The sequence below is a fragment of the Somniosus microcephalus genome, chromosome 3 (genome assembly GCF_052327205.1).
Source record: "Somniosus microcephalus isolate GS21.2 chromosome 3, FLI_Smic_1.0, whole genome shotgun sequence".
Lineage (NCBI taxonomy): Eukaryota > Metazoa > Chordata > Chondrichthyes > Squaliformes > Somniosidae > Somniosus > Somniosus microcephalus.
The window spans coordinates 303685546-303703260 of NC_140989.1; the positions used below are offsets into that span (position 1 = coordinate 303685546).

The window sequence follows — 17715 nt, forward strand, 5'->3', positions numbered from 1 at the left end:
TCCACCCATATAGATTCTGTATTAACTGAGTTAATATCCTTCTTTTCAATTGCATTTATCCCCTCTTTTACTAGCAATGCTACCCCTCCTCCCTTTCTTTTTTGTCGATCCTTCCTAAATACTGAATACCCCTGTATGTTAAGCTCCCAGCCCTGCTCACCCTGCAACCATGTTTCCGTAATCCCAATTAGATCATAATTATTAACCTCTATTTCCACAGCTAATTCATCTACCTTGTTCCTGATGCTTCTCGCATTAAGGTATAAAACCCTCAGGCTTTTTTTATGCTCACATTTTTTATGAATTAGTTTGGCCCTTTGTTTTTTGTTCCTCACCCTTTTACCATTTATTTCTGTCTGCCTTTCACTTTCCTCTATTTCACTACATAGGTTTCTAGCCCCCTGCCATACTAGTTTAAATGCTCCCGAACTGCTTTATCAAAAATTACCCCGAGAACATCAGTTCCATCTCTGCACAGGTGTAGACCGTCCCTTTTGTATAGGTCACACCTACCACAAAACTGGTTCCAATGCCTCAAAAATTTAAAACCCTCCCTCTTACACCACTGCTCAAGCCACGTATTTAGCCTAACTATCCTGTTCTCTGTACTCTTACTAGCACGTGGCACTGGTAGTAATCCAGAGATTACTACCTATCTCAGTGCATTGCTGATACTTTACATAATGGTCATTGTGATGGATCTGCTTTTAGTAAATAATTTGGTAAACATACCAATACTCAGGAGAGATGAGGGGGCTGGTTTCAATCAATGTGCAAACAGGCCAGTCACTGACTACAATGTGAAAAAACAGAAGTGCTTCAAGGAGGAATTTCAGACAGTTTTCATGTATTGATTCTGTAGTGTACTGGCTCCTTACATCCATATTGACAAAATTGACTCAATTATCAAAACAACAGAATCATAGACCCACATTTTCTTGGGTCAACAATTGTGCAGTCAGTATAAGAGCCAATTTTGGCAGTGTAAACGTGGAGAGCCTGTGCACAGATGTCAGAGTTCCGTGACTAGAACTGTAGAAACGCTACAGGGTAGATTTTATGAATTCATATTTTTGGCATAGAGCTTCAAGTGACAGGGATTTGGACATGGAGATCAAAGTGCCCCGCACAGTTTTCTGTCAATTAATTTTAATGGATGGAACATCATGCAGGGCGTGCTGACTTCCATGCCTGAATTCCTGATATGCATTGCTGTTGCGCAAAGCTCTGTGCCAGGAATGGAAGTTCATAAAGTCTACCCATAAATGTAAAAGCACCTTTAAAAACTAAAATGGATATTGTACAGGGCTAGTTCACCCATGAATGAATTGCTGAGGAATCATCTTAATAGGAGCTCACTATTCATGGTGCTCAATCCTGCACTAGTGTTTTTTATATACCGGTTACTTAATTTAATTGGAGCAATCTATCAACAATGTGGCTGATTTTATTATATGAATAATGTCTTTTGAGTGATTATTTTTCACCTTGCAGTACATCGAGATTTTCCATCCTATTACATCTATACGGTTGGCATTTTGTTAAATTAAGATTCTTAATAATTATACAAGAGTATTCAAATGAAATATCAAGAAAATAAGTTGTTTTCAGTTTAATCACTAAACTTTCTTGTAACACAGCAACTTTCACTGGTACAAACCTAATTAGAAAAGAATTTTCACGACTAAGATTTAAAAATGTAGCTCTAACATATTTAATAACAGGGCTGTGTATGCTTTAGTATCAATAATACTCTTACATTTCCTCTCTCCTTCCTCTCCATGCCTCAATGATATTTCTCCCACATAGAGCCATTTACCCCCACTGCTTCTACAGCAGAGAGGCTCACCCTCATTTATATCTGCAATTTCAGCAATAATCACCATAACTCAATCAGGCATTATTGAAGTTGCTGTCCTTTGGATGAGGTCGTAAACTGACCTGTCTACCCTTTCCAATGATTCAGGTGGCTATTAAAGATTGCATGACATTATTCAAAGAGAAGCAGAGCACTCCGGCTGTCCTAGCCAACATTCATCAACACTACCATGGTCAGATTAAATTGTCATTCATCTCATTGCTCCTTGTGTGATCTTGCTGTGTTTATAATGGCTGCCACATTTTCCTACATAAGAAGTCAAAATAATAATTGAATGTGAAGCACTTTGAGTATTTCTGAGAGACGTGAGGAGCTCATAAATTGAAGTTTCTCTTTTTAACTACTTTTGCAGCAAGCAAGTTTGAGTGACAGGTAGCCATGGGTGTCCCAAGTCATGATTTTCTGTCTTGGAGTCAGGTGTTCCTACCACTTGAGTTATGTTGCCAAGGATGGCCTATTTTACGCTATAGAATGCTTCCTATAGATGGCACTATTCACCCACTTTTCTTGTTTTTAATTAACCTGGGTCTTTTTTGTTTTATTTTCAGGTTATAGCTGACACAAATATCACTGCTATCGCAAGCCAGCTTGAACATATGTCAACTGGTTCCAACCTGAACTCACCATCTGACATTCGGCCGGAAGACCCAGAGTAAGTATGAGGCAAATCATCTCGGGCCCTGTAAGTATGTATGACATTCTGCGCTACGAGATCGGAGTTAGATATGGCTTTGCATGCATGCAAAAATTCTGTCTTCTACAAATCTTATCCAATGAAAATATGTTGTTTCATTAAAGATTCTCTGCCCCATTTCTGTCAAGTGTACATATTTGGCATTAAGTATAGAACGGAGTACTCAAACTGTGCAGTACTTAAAATAATTTTGTATATTTAATTATAATTTTTTTTCCTGCTATGTAGTCTCCCACTGAATGCAATTGAATGGCAAAACTGTGATAAAAACAGAATAGAGTTCAAGTGACAAAACAAGGCAGCATTAGCTGAAGAAGCAAACTAGATTAGTAAAATGAAAAGTTATGTGCAATGTAGCAGCTTGGGACCAGTCCAGGCCTTGTGATTCCCATCTCACGTTGTCTCTTGTTACTTGGTGTTTATTTCTTTACCTCTGCAATTCTCTATACTCACATAGGATTTCAATTGTGTGTCTCTTCAACTCTATAAACATCTTATAATCAGCTTACTTTGCTCACAGTCAGCTCAATACAGACAAAAGTACATTAACGCAACCGTTCAAATGTCATTAGAGACTTTACTTAATGATTAAAAAGGAAAATTGTAATCACTGAATCATAGAAAGTTACAGCATGGAAGGAGGCTATTTTGGCCCATCGTGTCCGTGCCGGCCAACAAAGAGCTATCCAGCCTAATCCCACGTCCCAGCTCTTGGTCCATAGCCCTGCAGGTTAGAGCATCCCAAGTGCGCATCCAAGTACTTTTTAAATGTGGTTAGAGTTCCTGCCTCTACCAACCGTTCAGGCAGTGAGTTCCAGACCCCCACAACCCTCTGGGTGAAGAAATTTCCCCTCAAATCCCCTCTAAACCTTCCACTAATTAGTTTAAATCTGTGCCCCCTGGTTTTTGACTCCTCTGCTAAGGGAAATAGGTCCTTTCTATCCACTTTATCTGTGCCCCTCATAATTTTATACACCTCAATAAGGTCTCCCCTCAGCCTCCTCTGTTCCAAGAAAAACAAATCCAGCCTATCCAGTCTTTCCTCATAACTAACATCCTTGTAAATCTCCTCTGTACCCTCTCTAGTGCAATCACATCTTTCCTGTAATGTGAGGCCTAACCAGTGTTTTATACAGTTGAAGCATAACCCCCTGTTCTTGTATTCTATAACACGGCTAATAAAGGCAAACATTCTGTATGCCTTCTTAACCACCTTATCTACCTAGCCTACTACCTTCAGGGATCTGTGGACATGCACGCCAAGGTCCCTTTGCTCCTCTACACTACTCAGTGTCCTACCATTTAATGTGTATTCCCTTTCCTTGTTAGCCCTCCCCAAATGCATGACCTCACACTTCTCCGGATTGAATTCCATTTGCCACTGTTCTGCCCACCTGACCAATTTATTGATATCTTAATGCAGTCAACAGTATCAACCACACAGCCGATTTTAGTATCATCTGCAAACTTCTTAATCATACCCCCTATATTCAAGTCTAGATCATTGATATATACCACAAAAAGCAAGGGACCTAGTACTGAGCCCTGCGGAACCCCACTGGAAACAGCCTTCCAGGCACAAAAACACCCATCAACTATTACCCTCTGCTTTCTGCCTCCGAGCCAGTTTTGAATCCAACTTGACACTTTGCCCTGGATCCCATGGGCTTTTAACTTCGTGATCAGTGTGGAATGTGGAACCTTATCAAAAGCCTTACTAAAGTCCATATGCACTACATCAAACACACTACCCTCATCTACCCTCCTTGTTACTTCCTCAAAAAATTCAATCAAATTTGTCAGACATGACCTTCCCTTAACAAATCCGTGCTGACTATCCTTGATTAATCCGTGTCTTTCTAAATGAAGATTTATCTTGTCCTTCAGAATTCTTTCCAATAATTTTCCCACCACCGAGGTTAGGCTGACTGGCCTGTAATTACTTGGTCTATCATTTTCTCTCTTTTTAAACAAGGGTACCACGCTAGCGGTCCTCCAGTCCTCCGGCACCACACCTGAAGCCAGAGAGGATTGGCAAATGATGGTCAGGGCCTCTGCTATTTCCTCTTTTGCTTCACTTAACAGCCTGGGATACATTTCATCCAGGCCTGGGGATTTATCCACTTTTAAAGCTGCTAAGCCCCTTAATACTTCCCCTCTCACTGTTTATTTCATCTAATATTTCACACTCCTCCTCCCTGATAGCAATGTCTGCTTCGCCCCTCTCCTTTGTGAAAACAGATGCAAAGTATTCATGAAGAACCCTACTGATGTCTCCCGCCTCTACACACAGATTACCCTCATGATCTCTAATAGGCCCTACCCTTTCTTTAGTTATCCTCTTACTCTTAATATATTTGTAAAACATCTTTGGGTTTTCCTTGATTTTTCTTGCGAAGAATTTTTCATGCGCTCTCTTTGCTTTCCTAACATCCTTTTTAATTGCACCCCTGCACTTTCTGTACTCCTCTAAAGATTCTGCAGTATTCAGCCATACGCCTCCCTTTTTTTCTTTATCCTACCCTGTATGTCCCTAGACTGGTATAGAAACAGTAAAGAAGAAAGAATTTGCATTTCTTTAGCATCTCATCACATCCTCAATCATCCCAAATGACATTCACTGCAATTACTGTTGGTGAGTCATTTTTATGTAACCAAAAATTGCAACCAATTTGTGCCCTACAAACAGCAAATGAGATGAATTGCCAGTTTTTGGTGTTGGTTGAAGGGGGAAATGTTGTCTAGGTCACCAGAAGAACTCCCTCCTCTTTGAATAATGCCATAGATCCCTTACATTACGTGGACCACCAGAACAGGCAGACGGGGCAGTTTAACATGTATTCCAAAAGCACCTCCAACAGTGCAACACTGCCTCAGTACTGCATTGAAGTATCAACTTAAATTATGTGCTGAAGTCCTGAAGTAAAGCTTGAACCCACAAACTTCTGACCCAGAGGCAAGAATTTTACCAACTGAGCCAAGCTGACATTAATAGCTCATTTCACTGTGATATATTAACTCCAGCCCTTGAGCCACTGCTATTAGTTTCAGAACAAGAGCGTAAATTGCAAATTTACAATTATACCAGGATTTTTTCCTGAACAACCCTCCCAGTTTCAGTTTCAGCCAGTGATGGTTTGAGAAGCTTGACAATGGTCTTTTATTTTGGACAAAACCTTGGTCGCCCCATTAACGCTCAAAGCCTGCATCATCAAATTTTCCGATGGGCCTATAAATGAGTGAGCAGCTAGCCTGCCTGAAACGAGCAGAAGGCTGCTTAAATATGTAAATCGAAGTCCTATGCTAAATGTACAACCTGAAATTTAAGTTTTCAGGTATAAATGGGTGAAGCATGTGCCGTACTTGCAATGGCTATTTGCACCAGGCACTGTGCAGCCTAACTAGCGGTCCTTAAAGGAACGCTGGAGACCGCTCACAAAACGGCTCAGGAAACTTGTAATTTTTGGGGGGGCCCCCGAGAGGAACAATTTGCAATTATTCTCAGCAGTTCTCCTACTTACCACATTGTGTGCATGTGAAATATGGAATTTTTTCTTTTATTCGCTCATGGGATGTGGGCATCGCTGGCAAGGCCGGCATTTATTGCCCATTCCTGGTTGCCCTTGAGAAAGTGGTGATGAGCCGCCACTTTGAACTGCTGCAGTCCGTGTGGTGAAGGTACTCCCACAGTGCTGTTAGGATGGGAGTTCCAGGATTTTGACCCAGTGATGATGAAGGAACGTAGATATACTTCCAAGTCAGGATGGTGTGTGACTTGGAGGGGAACTTGGAGGTGGTGGTGTTCCCATGCGCCTGCTGCCCTTGTCCTTCGAGGTGGTAGAGGTCGCGGGATTGGGAGGTGCTGCCAAAGAAATCTTGGTGAGTTGCTGCAGTGCATCTTGTAGATGGTACACACTGCAGCCACGGTACACCAGTGGCGGAGGGAGTGAATGTTTAAGGTGGTGGATAGGGTGCCAATCAAGCGGGCTGCTTTGTCTTGGATAATGTCGATCTTCTTGAGTGTTGTTGGAGCTGCACTCATCCAGGCAAGTGGAGAGTATTCCATCACACTCCTTACTTGTGCCATGTAGATGGTGGAAAGGCTTTGGGGAGTCAGGAGGTGAGATACCGCAGGATACCCAGCCTTTGACCTGTTCTTGTTGCTAGAGTATTTGTGGTTGGTCCAGTTAAGTTTCTGGTCAATGGTGACCCCCAGGATGTTGATGGTGTGGGATTCGGCAATGGTAATGCCATTGAATGTCAAGGGGCGGTGGTTAGACACTCGCTTGTTGGAGATAGTCATTGCCTGGCACTTGTGTGGCGCGAATGTTACCTGCCACTTATCAGCCCAGCCTGGATGTTGTCCAGGTCTTGCTGCATGCGGGCATGAACTGCTTCATTATCTGAGGAGTTGTGAATGACACTGAACACTGCGCAGTCATCAGCGAACATCCCCACTTCTGACCTTATGATGGAGGGAAGGTCATTGATGAAGCAGCTGAAGATGGTTGGGCCTAGGACACTGCCCTGAGGAGCTCCTGCAGCGAATTCTTGGGGTTGTGATGATTGACCTCCAACCACCAGAACCATCTTCCTTTGTGCTAGGTATGACTCCAGCCAGTGGAGAGTTTCCCCCCCGATTCCTATTGACTTCAGTTTTACTAGGGCTCCTTGGTGCCACACTCAGTCAAATGCTGCCTTGATGTCAAGGGCAGTCACTCTCACCTCCCCTCTGTTTGGACCAAGGCTGCAATGAGGTTTGGAGCCGAGTGGTCCTGACGGAACCCAAATTGGGCATCAGTGAGCAGGTTGTTGGTGAGTAAGTGCTGCTTGATAGCACTGTCGACGACACCTTCCATCACTTTGCTGATGATTGAGAATAGACTGATGGGGCGATAATTGGCCGGATTGGATTTGCCCTGCTTTTTGTGGAAAGGACATACCTGGGCCGTTTTGCACATTGTTGAATAGATGCCAGTGTTGTAGCTGTACTGGAACAGCTTGGCTAGAGGTGCAGCTAGTTCTGGAGCACAAATCTTCAGCACCACAGCTGGGATGTTGTTGGGGCCCGTAGCCTTTGTTGTATCTAGTGCGCTCAGCCGTTTCTTGATATCACATGAAGTGAATCGATTTGGCTGAAGACTGGCTTCTGTGATGGTGGGTACCTCAGGAGGAGGCTGATCTGGATCATTCACTTCTGGATCGGCACTTCTGGCTGAAGATGGTTGCAAACACTTCAGTCTTGTCTTTTGCACTCACGTGCTGGGCTCCACCATCATTGAGGATGGGGATATTAATGGAGCCTCCCCCCCCCCCCCCCCCCCCCCGTTAGTTGTTTAATGATCCACCACCATTCACGACTGGATGTGGCAGGACTGCAGAGGTTTGATCTGATCTGTTGATTGTGGGATCGCTTAGCTCTGTTTAAAGCATGCTGCTTCTGCTATTTAGCATGCATATAGTCCTGTGTTGCAGCTTCCCCAGGTTGGCACCTCATTTTTAGGTACGCCTGGTGCTGCTCCTGGCATGCTCTTCTACACTCCTTATTGAACCAGGGTTGGTCCCCTGGCTTGATGGTAATGGTAGAGTTAGGGATGTGCTGGGCCATGAGGTTACAGATTGTGGTGGAATACAATTCTGCTGCTGCTAATGGCCCACAGCGCCTCATGGATGCCCAGTTTTGAGCTGCTAGACCTGTTCTGAATCTATCCCATTTAGCATGGTGGTAGTGCCACACATGGATAGAGGATTGGCTATCTAACAGAAAACAGAGAGTCGGGATAAATGTGTCATTTTCAGGTCGGCAAACTGTGGGGTGCCACAGGGATTAGTGCTGGGGCCTCAACTATTTGCAATCTACATTAATGACTTGGATGAAGGGACCGAGTGTACTGTAGCCAAATTTGCTGATGATACAAAGATAGGTGGGAAAGCAAGTTGTGAAGAAGACGCAAAGAGTCTGCAAAGGGACATAGATAGGTTAAGTGAGTGGGCAAAAATTTGGCAGATGGAGTATAATGTGGGAAAATGTGAGGTTATCCACTTTGGTAGGAAAAATAAAAAAGCAAATTATTATTTAAATAGAGAGAGACTACAGAATGCTGCGGTACAGAGGGATCTGGGAGTCCTCGTACATGAAACACAAAAAGTTAGCATACAGGTACAGCAAGTAATTAGGAAGGCAAATGGAATGTTGGCCCTTATTGCAAGGGGGATGGAGTACAGGTAGACTATCCTTTATCCGAACTTCCGAAAACCTCTAAAAACCGAAAGTTTTTTCGTTCAGCGTAAGTCGTGCGCACGACATGACCAGAGTGGCGCACGACTTACGCTGAGCAGGGCAGAGGGTCACAGAGTTCCCTCCTGGGTAGGAGATTGCAGGCCGAGCCGGGCAGTGTGAAGGAGGTACCGGGAGAGTGAACCCAACAATACAGCGGCCCATCCAATAGCTGCAGCGGCCCGTCCGATATTCTTTTCCCCCCCCCCCGACCCGAACCGAACCGAACCGCGGCCCGTCCGATATTCTTTTCTCCCCCACCCGACCCCCGACCTGATTTGCGGGCCAGCTTAGTAGGTGTCAGCCGATATCCGGCTTTCCAGAGAAGCAGGAAGGGGAATGAGACATGGAACAGTCGCAAGAGGTAGCCTGAACTTTTAAAATTTATATTAAATACAAATTTCCCAGTCTTATAATAATACCTTCTGAAATCCGAAAACCGAAACTCAGCTGGTCCCAAGGCTTTCGGATAAGGGATAGTGTACCTGTATAAAAGTAGGGAAGTTGCTACAACTGTACAGGGCACTGGTGAGACCACATCTGGAGTACTGGGTGCAGTTTTGGCCTCCTTATTTAAGGAGGGATATACTTGCATTGGAAGCAGTTCAGAGAAGGTTCACTCGGTTGATTCCTGAGTTGAAGGGTTGTCTTCTGCAGAAAGGTTGAGCTCCTTGGAGTTTAGAAGAATGAGATGTGATCTTATTGAAACATACAAGAATCTGAGGGGCGTGACTGGGTGGATGCAGGGAGGATGTTTTCCCTCGTGGGGGAATCTAAAACTAGAGGGCATAGTTTCAGAATAATGGGTCGCTCATTTAAAACGGAGATGAGGAGGATTTTCTTCTCGCAGAGGGTCGTGAATCTTTGGAATTCTCTACCCCAGGGAGCTGTGGAGGCGGAGTCATCGAATATATTCAAGGCGGAGATAGACAGATATTTGAGCTACAGGGGAGTCGAGGGTTATGGGGAGCGGGCGGGAAAGTGGTGTTGAGGTCAAGATCAGATCAGCCATGATCTTATTGAAAGGCGGAGCAGGCTCAAGGGGCCAAATGGCCTATTCCTGCTCCTATTTCTTATGTTCTTACAATACAGTGGAGGGTGTCCTCAATGTGAAGACGGAACTTCGTCTCCACAATGGGAAAATGTATTACAAGAGAAACGGTGAGTGAATGGGAGCAGGAAATAATAATAGTGAAATAGTAAAAGCAATAATAAAAGAAGGACTGGAGATATAAAAGGTATACAAATTAAAATATTTTTTTTTAAATAGCTCTATATAACAAAAAGTAAAGCAGCTTGTAATATAAGCAGCAAAATCTCAATGAGGTGAAGTTTTAAATTAAAAATTAAATTGATTTAATTCAAATGTTAAAAAAATGGAAGCAAAATCTAAGCATAAAAATAATCTTGAAAAATGGCGGTATTAAAATGTAACAAGCAAAATAAGAAAGGCACAAAATAATACACACAAGTTGGATTATCAAGAGTGTCCACTTGTATTGCATAACACATTGGAGCAGATTTTGCAGTGGGTGACGTACCTATGGAGTACGCCAGCAGCTTCAGAATAGAATACGAACTTACCTGATGGGGACCCTCCTTCGTGATCTTGCTCTCTGACGCTGCGTACTCGAGGGTAAGGTAATGGCCCACAGATCCCAGGGGCACAGCATGAGCAGAAGCGTACCTGGGATCACGTGCGCCTGCTGCTCCAAGCAGTGGAAGAGCCGAGTTTCCTCTTGACAGATATGTGGGAACCTGCATCAGACTTTTACAGTTAATTGTTCAATGGCACATGGTAACTGGTACACGGGAATAAAGTTATAGAGTAAGGCGACAGAGGAGAAAGGAGGGTGCTTTTACATATAATGGGGAGCGTGCAGATGGATTAGATTATTTTCCTTTCCTTAATTAAACTGTATTACAGTAAATTGTACTGTATTTATTCAAGGTATCAAATTATTACTGCCTGTCTAAAATGAAAAAAACTTGATAAATTAAAAAAATATACTCCTTAAAGTATTTTAGCTATTGCTGAACCACATCTAAAGGGGATTTACAGCCTTACAATATTCTTTAACCACGGTTGCCAACTTTTAAAGAGAAGACATTCTGGCTGGATGCAAATTCTTCTTATTTTCACCATTAACGTGGCTTCATTAATCATCACAAATAACCGGCAAAAGAATGGAAAGGTGGTTCCTTTCACAGTGAAACAGGCTCCTGCGCCTGCTTTCACTAACCGTAACATTTTCATCTCTAATTGCAGGGCAGTTGGTGGGCAATTAGCAATGAGTATTTCCCGTCGGTGCAAATCACCTGTCAAGTCATAACTTGACAGATCGTAAGTTTGGGATTTGGCGCAAGCGCGTGCAGAAATCACAAACTTGTAGTCAATTTCAATGGCGGTGTGATGGTGTACTCCGAGTACGCCCTGATCCGCTCCCCAACATCTGCCCCATTGTGCATTACATGGAATTCTAACCCCTCATTCTCCAACAGCATGTCTTCCAACTTACTTTGAGCAATGCCACAGGAGATCTACTACTTTGAGTTTCAAAACAAAAACCTGATTTATATACATATTCTGCTTACTGTTGACGGAGAATGTGTTGTTTTTCAGGTTTTGTTCCTGTTCTAAATTTGTTAATTTGTGTAATTTCTCAGTCTGATGGATAGTACTCTAACAATAAAAAATTGTACCGTGTACATAAACATTATGAATAAGCTGTTCTTTTATCGTTCAGACCTCCACAGTATCTGATCATAACTTTAGAGAAAGGACCGGATGGACTAGGGTTCAGTATTGTTGGAGGACATGGAAGCCCCCATGGAGATCTGCCAATCTACGTTAAAACTGTGTTTGCCAAGGTGATTGTGTAACTTGTGAAAAAATTTCCTTGCTGGTTTTCAAACATTGCATCAGAAAGCAACAATAGTTCTTTGTTGTTAGACTCTTATTAAAAATAATGCAGAATAGTTTCTATTCACTATAAAAATATTTTTGCAGGTCGACCTGATCTGTGAAAATATTTCTGCTATGGGACTTCACATGCCATCTCTCCTTTTGTTTTCTTTAACTTAGACCACCAATTTAGTCTGAAATTATTTTGCAAGGGACCAATTACAACTGAGAACTGGGTGAGGTTACCCAAACTTATTTCTCATAGGACTCTTATAGCCATCAAAAAAGGCTTTTGTCTTGGTCGATTTAAGCTTGACACTTACCCAGTTCCTAGAGCTGGAAGTACAATTGTTTTTTTAATAACTTCTAATTTCAATGTGGAGACAGATTTTTGTTTTTAGAAAAAAATACAACCTAAAAGGAGGTTCAATTTTAGATGAAGAGGGCATTTTAAAGTGTTTCATTAGTGGAGATAATACTGAAAATCTAGTGTCAAAAACCATGTAATGACACCGGCTACAAAATGTGAAACAAGTAGGAGCCAACAGTGGTGAGTTAAATAAATAGTTCACATGAAAATGTAATGACTCTAAAATTAAATTGAATATTATTCTGCCACATACAAAGGAACGCAGATGACTTTTTCTTAATTTTCTTCTATGTTCTCAGGACTATGTTACTGTTGCTGGGGTGCAATTCCATGCACACTATCCATTACCTGAATTAAATAGATAGCGAGTGTCAGAAGACTATTTGGCCATGGACTTCAGTCCTAACTTTACCAACACAGGTTGTCACTGGACAGAAATCAGAAACTGATTTTTTTTTTTTTTTTTTTACACTGTTTAGTCCAGGGATTATAAGTACAACTGTAACACCTCAGTTGCTACCCTGACTAGATCAGCTAGCTCTGCATAACTCATGGATTGTACTGGGGACCTTGCCTGGTCTATACAGTTCGGTACCAAACTGGGCAGTGCATTTCCCACTAAATCATCAGAACAGTGGAGTTGATATTTTATTAATGAAAATCATTTTGGTTATGTGGCTTTATGTAATCTTTGCTAAAGAATCATAGCATTTGTTGAATAAGTAAATGGAAATGAAACGTCATCTCAAACAAGGATGGTAAGCCACCAGGTGGCGCTCATGAAGCTGTCAACAGAAGAGAGCAATTTGTGCCAGCTGACAAGAGGCGCTCTCAAAGTAATTGGGTTATACCGACTGCAGAATACTGCGGTGTATTTTAGCACAGCCTCTGAAAGGATAGAAATGTGCTGGTTCAGAGATGCAAGCCAAAATATATATTAAAATAATAATCTGTTCTAAACTGTCAAGAACTTGGATCCAACTGAATTGGTTATTGTTGTCCTTTCGCAGGGAGCAGCGACAGATGACAGCAGGTTAAAACGAGGAGATCAGATTTTAGCTGTAAATGGAGAAAGTTTGGAAGGTGTCACTCACGAACAGGCTGTCGCTATCCTGAAACGGCAAAAAGGAACTGTAACATTAACAGTGCTGTCATGAATATAACAATGTGGCCATGATTAATACTGGTATCTCTGTTTAAATTCTGCCAGGAAATGATGTCGCCTTGCCAAAAGCAGGAATGTCGTTCAACTAAGATTGTCTGAATTTGGACCCAAAATGTTTTTCTTTTATTGCATAAATGATGCACTAACTTATTATATTAATGGTCAATATTGGTTTGTTAAAGGGAGGGATAACTAAATTACTGTGTGTCAATCACTGTGCTTTGACTTGTGAAAAACTGCCTATTGATCTTACCCAGCTGCAGCTTCTTGACAAACCTCACAAAGTGCTCTCATATTTAAGCATACCATGTAGCTACAGTAAATTTCTGGATCTGGAGTGCCTGAGTCTAACTTTGGACACATAGGGGTAGATTTTCGTCTTCATCACTGGGGCAGTAATCTGGCCGAGCAGATCGCCCGCTCTTTATAGAACCCGTCCGGTTTTAATTCCATTAATTTGATTTTTTTTATATTTTGTCTGTTGAACAATTTATTTGAGATTTTTAGATCTAATTTTTTTAAATTCTTTAACAGTAAAGGATTGCATATATTTACAATGATCATCCAATTTGCACTATATATATCTGAAAACCTCCTTAGTCTCACACAACAACAAAAAATGAATCCTAGTAAAACACTTATTGATACTTGGAGAAAGTATCTTACATGCCAACCATTTAGTTTTTCAAGCAGATAGCCAGCTTTTTGACTCATCTGTCAGTGTTTTACAAGAAAATTAACCTTTTCCACAGGTATTCGAGATTGCCAGTATGAACTAATCAGATCATTCAGAAGGTGAGCCTGGAACCAGTCAGATGCTACTTTCTCGCTTATTTGTTGTTTACAAACTTCAGGCAGAAAAACTTAATGAACCCCAATTTTAACTCGGGCTTTGAATCAGGGTGTGCAGGGGTGGAAGCAAGTAGCAAACCATGCACGTCGTGGTACTTTGCCACTTAAATTTGGCCCCCGCACCTCTGGGACGGGTGGCCTTACTGTGCCTTATTTCAGGCTAGTTAAAATGGTGGAGGTGTAGGAAACACAGCGCAAATATCTCCACCATCTTGACGCCCTGCCCGCAGCGTTCCCACTGGGCATGGGGGTTAAAATTCCCCCTTTGATTTCTGAGTCCCAGTTAAAGGTCTGTTTATCTAGTGTTCGCCTCCAAAGAAGTTACAAATAACAAATCAGTTGCTACAATGCAGCATGTCTGGTTGTTGTCTTATGTGAAATTTATTTTCTTAAATATTGATTGCAGCTGCTTTTTTGAGATAAGTGGATGGATATTCCCTGATGTGAACTAGCTTTATTTTATAATTAGTCACTGCAATTGTGAAATTGCCATGGTTTGAAATTATGATGGGGGGTGAGGTTATGATGCATTCCACTTAATTTTTAAAAAATTCTACCGATATTCACACTCAAGTACAGTAAGCACAGAACCCCCCAATAAATGCACCGAATCAAAATGTGAGCATGCCTCCATAGAAAATAATTTTCATGCCTTCAGCACTTGCATCCCCCACATGAATGTCTAAATCACCACTGCTGCTAATTGTGCTTTTGTGTACTGTAGTAAAAGTGATTGAATGTTGCTTAGGCTATGACAAGCCCATGGCCCACTGCACACTCAGTCTAACTCTTTGTCTTCACATGTCGCAGCTGTTTTTGAGCTGTCAGCTTTTTTTTTTGGCGGGAGGGGCGCTGTGTCAGTTGTTGATCAGCTTCTACTTGTTTTCTAGGCTGACATGTATGAAATATTTTCTTTAAAAATAAACAGTCTCTGCCTGTGGCTGGGTTAAATGTTCCAGTACAATAAGGCCTGGGCCCATTTGCACCTCACCTGTGTCCTTTTGGCAGACTTGCCATGTGCCTTTGGGTCTCAATTTATGAAATTCACAATGAAATGATTGAAATTAGGAGCTCACTGTGCAGGAATCACAGGTTCAGGCACATGCCCCATTATTTCATGCTCCAGCATTTTTGAGAGTGGACTTCAAGCAAGAGGTTGGGGTAAAATGTTAGCAACACTCATTCAAACCATAACAGCACACACTAGTGCCATATTTTGTCATACATATATATGTGTCACTCTTTTATGCAGTGATATAAAAAATAAAGCGACATTAAATTTATCACCATCAGTCATTCCGTTCCACTACAGGCCTTAGTGTTGCTGTGTGTACACTGCTTTCTTTATAATTAAAAATAGCAGAATAAAGCTAAATTTACTGTGCGTTTACATGGTTCTTTGTGATGGTGAACAGCAGCCTCTTGTTCTCATTCTACTGTACATCTCAAAAAAGAGTTTTTGCCTGAATATTTTTGCATATTCACTCAAATGTTTAATTATAGAACTCTGAGGAAAAATTATGATAAAGATCTATGAGAGAGATATATAATACTGCAAAAATAGTATGCCAGATTAATTTAGTTAATGCAATAATTGTTTCTGGTGAGCTGTACTTTGTGTTTTATTTTGTATCAATGTAAATTATATGAATTACTTTATTGTGGGAAGCTAAGGAAATTTGTATGTCTGAGTTATGATTCTGAACATAAATTAAAATGCCATTTCTTCAATTCAGAATGTTTTAAGATGTTATTAATAGTGCGTCTGGTTTCTATTTTTATTATTTCCTCTCCACTCCAACTTTATCCCCTCCTCTCCAGAAGATGCTGACTCTCCCTAGGCTATGATTCCATGAGTTATTATTCTTCACCCATGAGGCTAGACAGTGAGTATTAGAAGGTTGACCCATCACCCCTGTACTCATGACCTATATTGGCTCCCAGTCCAACAACGCTTCAATTTTAAAATTCTCATCCATGTTTTCAAATCCCTCCATGGCATCGCCCATCCAGTCCTACAACACTCTGAGATTTCTGTGCTACTTCAATTCAGGCCTCTTGAGCATCCCCGATTTTAATCGCTCCACCATTGGCAGCTGTGCCTTCAGCCCTCAGCTCTGGAATTCCCTCTGTAAACCTCTCTGCCTCTCTACTTCTCTGTCCTCCTGTAAGGCACTCCTTAAAACCTCCCTCTTTCTGTCTGAATATCTCCTTATGTGGTTCGGTGTCAAATTTTGTTTGACATTCCTGTGAAGCACCTTAAAGGTGCTATATAAATGCAAGCTTTTGTTAGTCAATGAGGTGGCATCATGGTTTGCCCCAAACCTGTGCTCACATATGTGTACTTTCCATTTGGAGTTGCTGGATAATGATCAAGTGAGAACTCTGGCTGATTTTATTTCCCTCTCTAGCCCCAGAGTGCTGAGACCAATTGCAGCACCTCCACTGACACCCCAGCTGAGATCAGGTAACTCTTACTGTTTTTTTTGATAACTATGTAGAACTCAATACAGGAATTGGTTCTTTATCAAATATTTTTAAGCTGACTTCTATTTTTTGCTATGCCTTACCCTGTTAAGTAAACAGGAACTCCATGGAAAGTATGTTGACATATGCTGAGGACTCTTTAGTGCATTGTAATGCTATTTACAAAGCCCTGCTGAGTCATTGTTAATGTATCTGACCAAAGTAAGCACCTCAAAATGCTAAAAATATGTCTATACAATACAGACAATAATGACTCCAGAGCAGTTAGGTGTTTACATACACTACAGATACTGCAACAATAATGTTTACTTGGCTTTCACTAGAAATAATAAAATCAGAATAAGAGAAGTGTTTCTGTCAGTCTGTATCTCTCATCCATCTTTACTGCACTGAACTAACAATTTACTCACTGACAGGCAGCACAATAGGTGCTATGTCTAGTATTTTCAGTTATAAATCAAACTTTTAAGATCATAATAACACACTGCATTAGAAACCTGTTCTGAAGTTCTGCCCTTTCACCTCCATAGTTGAGAGGGTCATGTACAACCAAGAGGAAAGTAATGAAATTCTTGCCATTTGAGCAGAGTTCGTTTTTTAAGACAGATGGGGCTAAACATTTGATTAGGCATGAAAACGGACGTGGGGATCGTGAGGCACGATTGGCCTGCGCCTGTTCAAAGTAATGTAGGCAGCACAGGAACTTCGTGCTGCCTACTAATTACCATGATTGCAGCGCTGAGCGTGCTGCTGAGTGGCTGAGCGCTCAGCAGGGGGCCGAATTTCATGCGAGGCTAGCTCTATTTAAAGCTAACCTCCACTTCTTAAAGGCAGTCTGCACTTCTTAAAGGTGAGGTGAATTCTGCATTCAGCAGTTGCTGGAACTGCTTGTGAAGGCAACTGTGAAGAATGGATCAACAGGGCTGAGAAAGGTCACCAAGGTTCTCTGACGCAGCACTAGAGACCTTAATACAAGGGGGTAGAAAGGAGGAGACACGTCCACAACCCGCAGGAGGCCCTCTAGACACACAGTGGGAGCAGATAGCCAGCAGTCTTGCCCCAAGGACCTGCATCCAGTGCCGCAAG

At 41.8% G+C, this 17715-nt stretch overlaps 1 protein-coding gene across 7 annotated transcripts in view; it reads left to right on the top strand.

Annotated features, from left to right (window-relative positions):
- Positions 1–15873, top strand: part of patj (PATJ crumbs cell polarity complex component) — a 471326-nt gene extending 455453 nt beyond the window's left edge. For 6 of the 7 annotated variants that reach the window (XM_085982870.1, XM_085982876.1, XM_085982869.1 and 3 more), the window contains 3 exons: positions 2428–2531; positions 11598–11721; positions 13136–15873. In XM_085982870.1, coding sequence (XP_085838996.1) covers positions 2428–2531; positions 11598–11721; positions 13136–13282 — 375 coding nt within the window. In that variant the 3' untranslated portion in view covers positions 13283–15873. The remainder of the gene's footprint in view (positions 1–2427; positions 2532–11597; positions 11722–13135) is intronic. The other variant, XM_085982874.1, reaches the window with a different exon arrangement.
- Positions 15874–17715: the final 1842 nt, after the last annotated feature.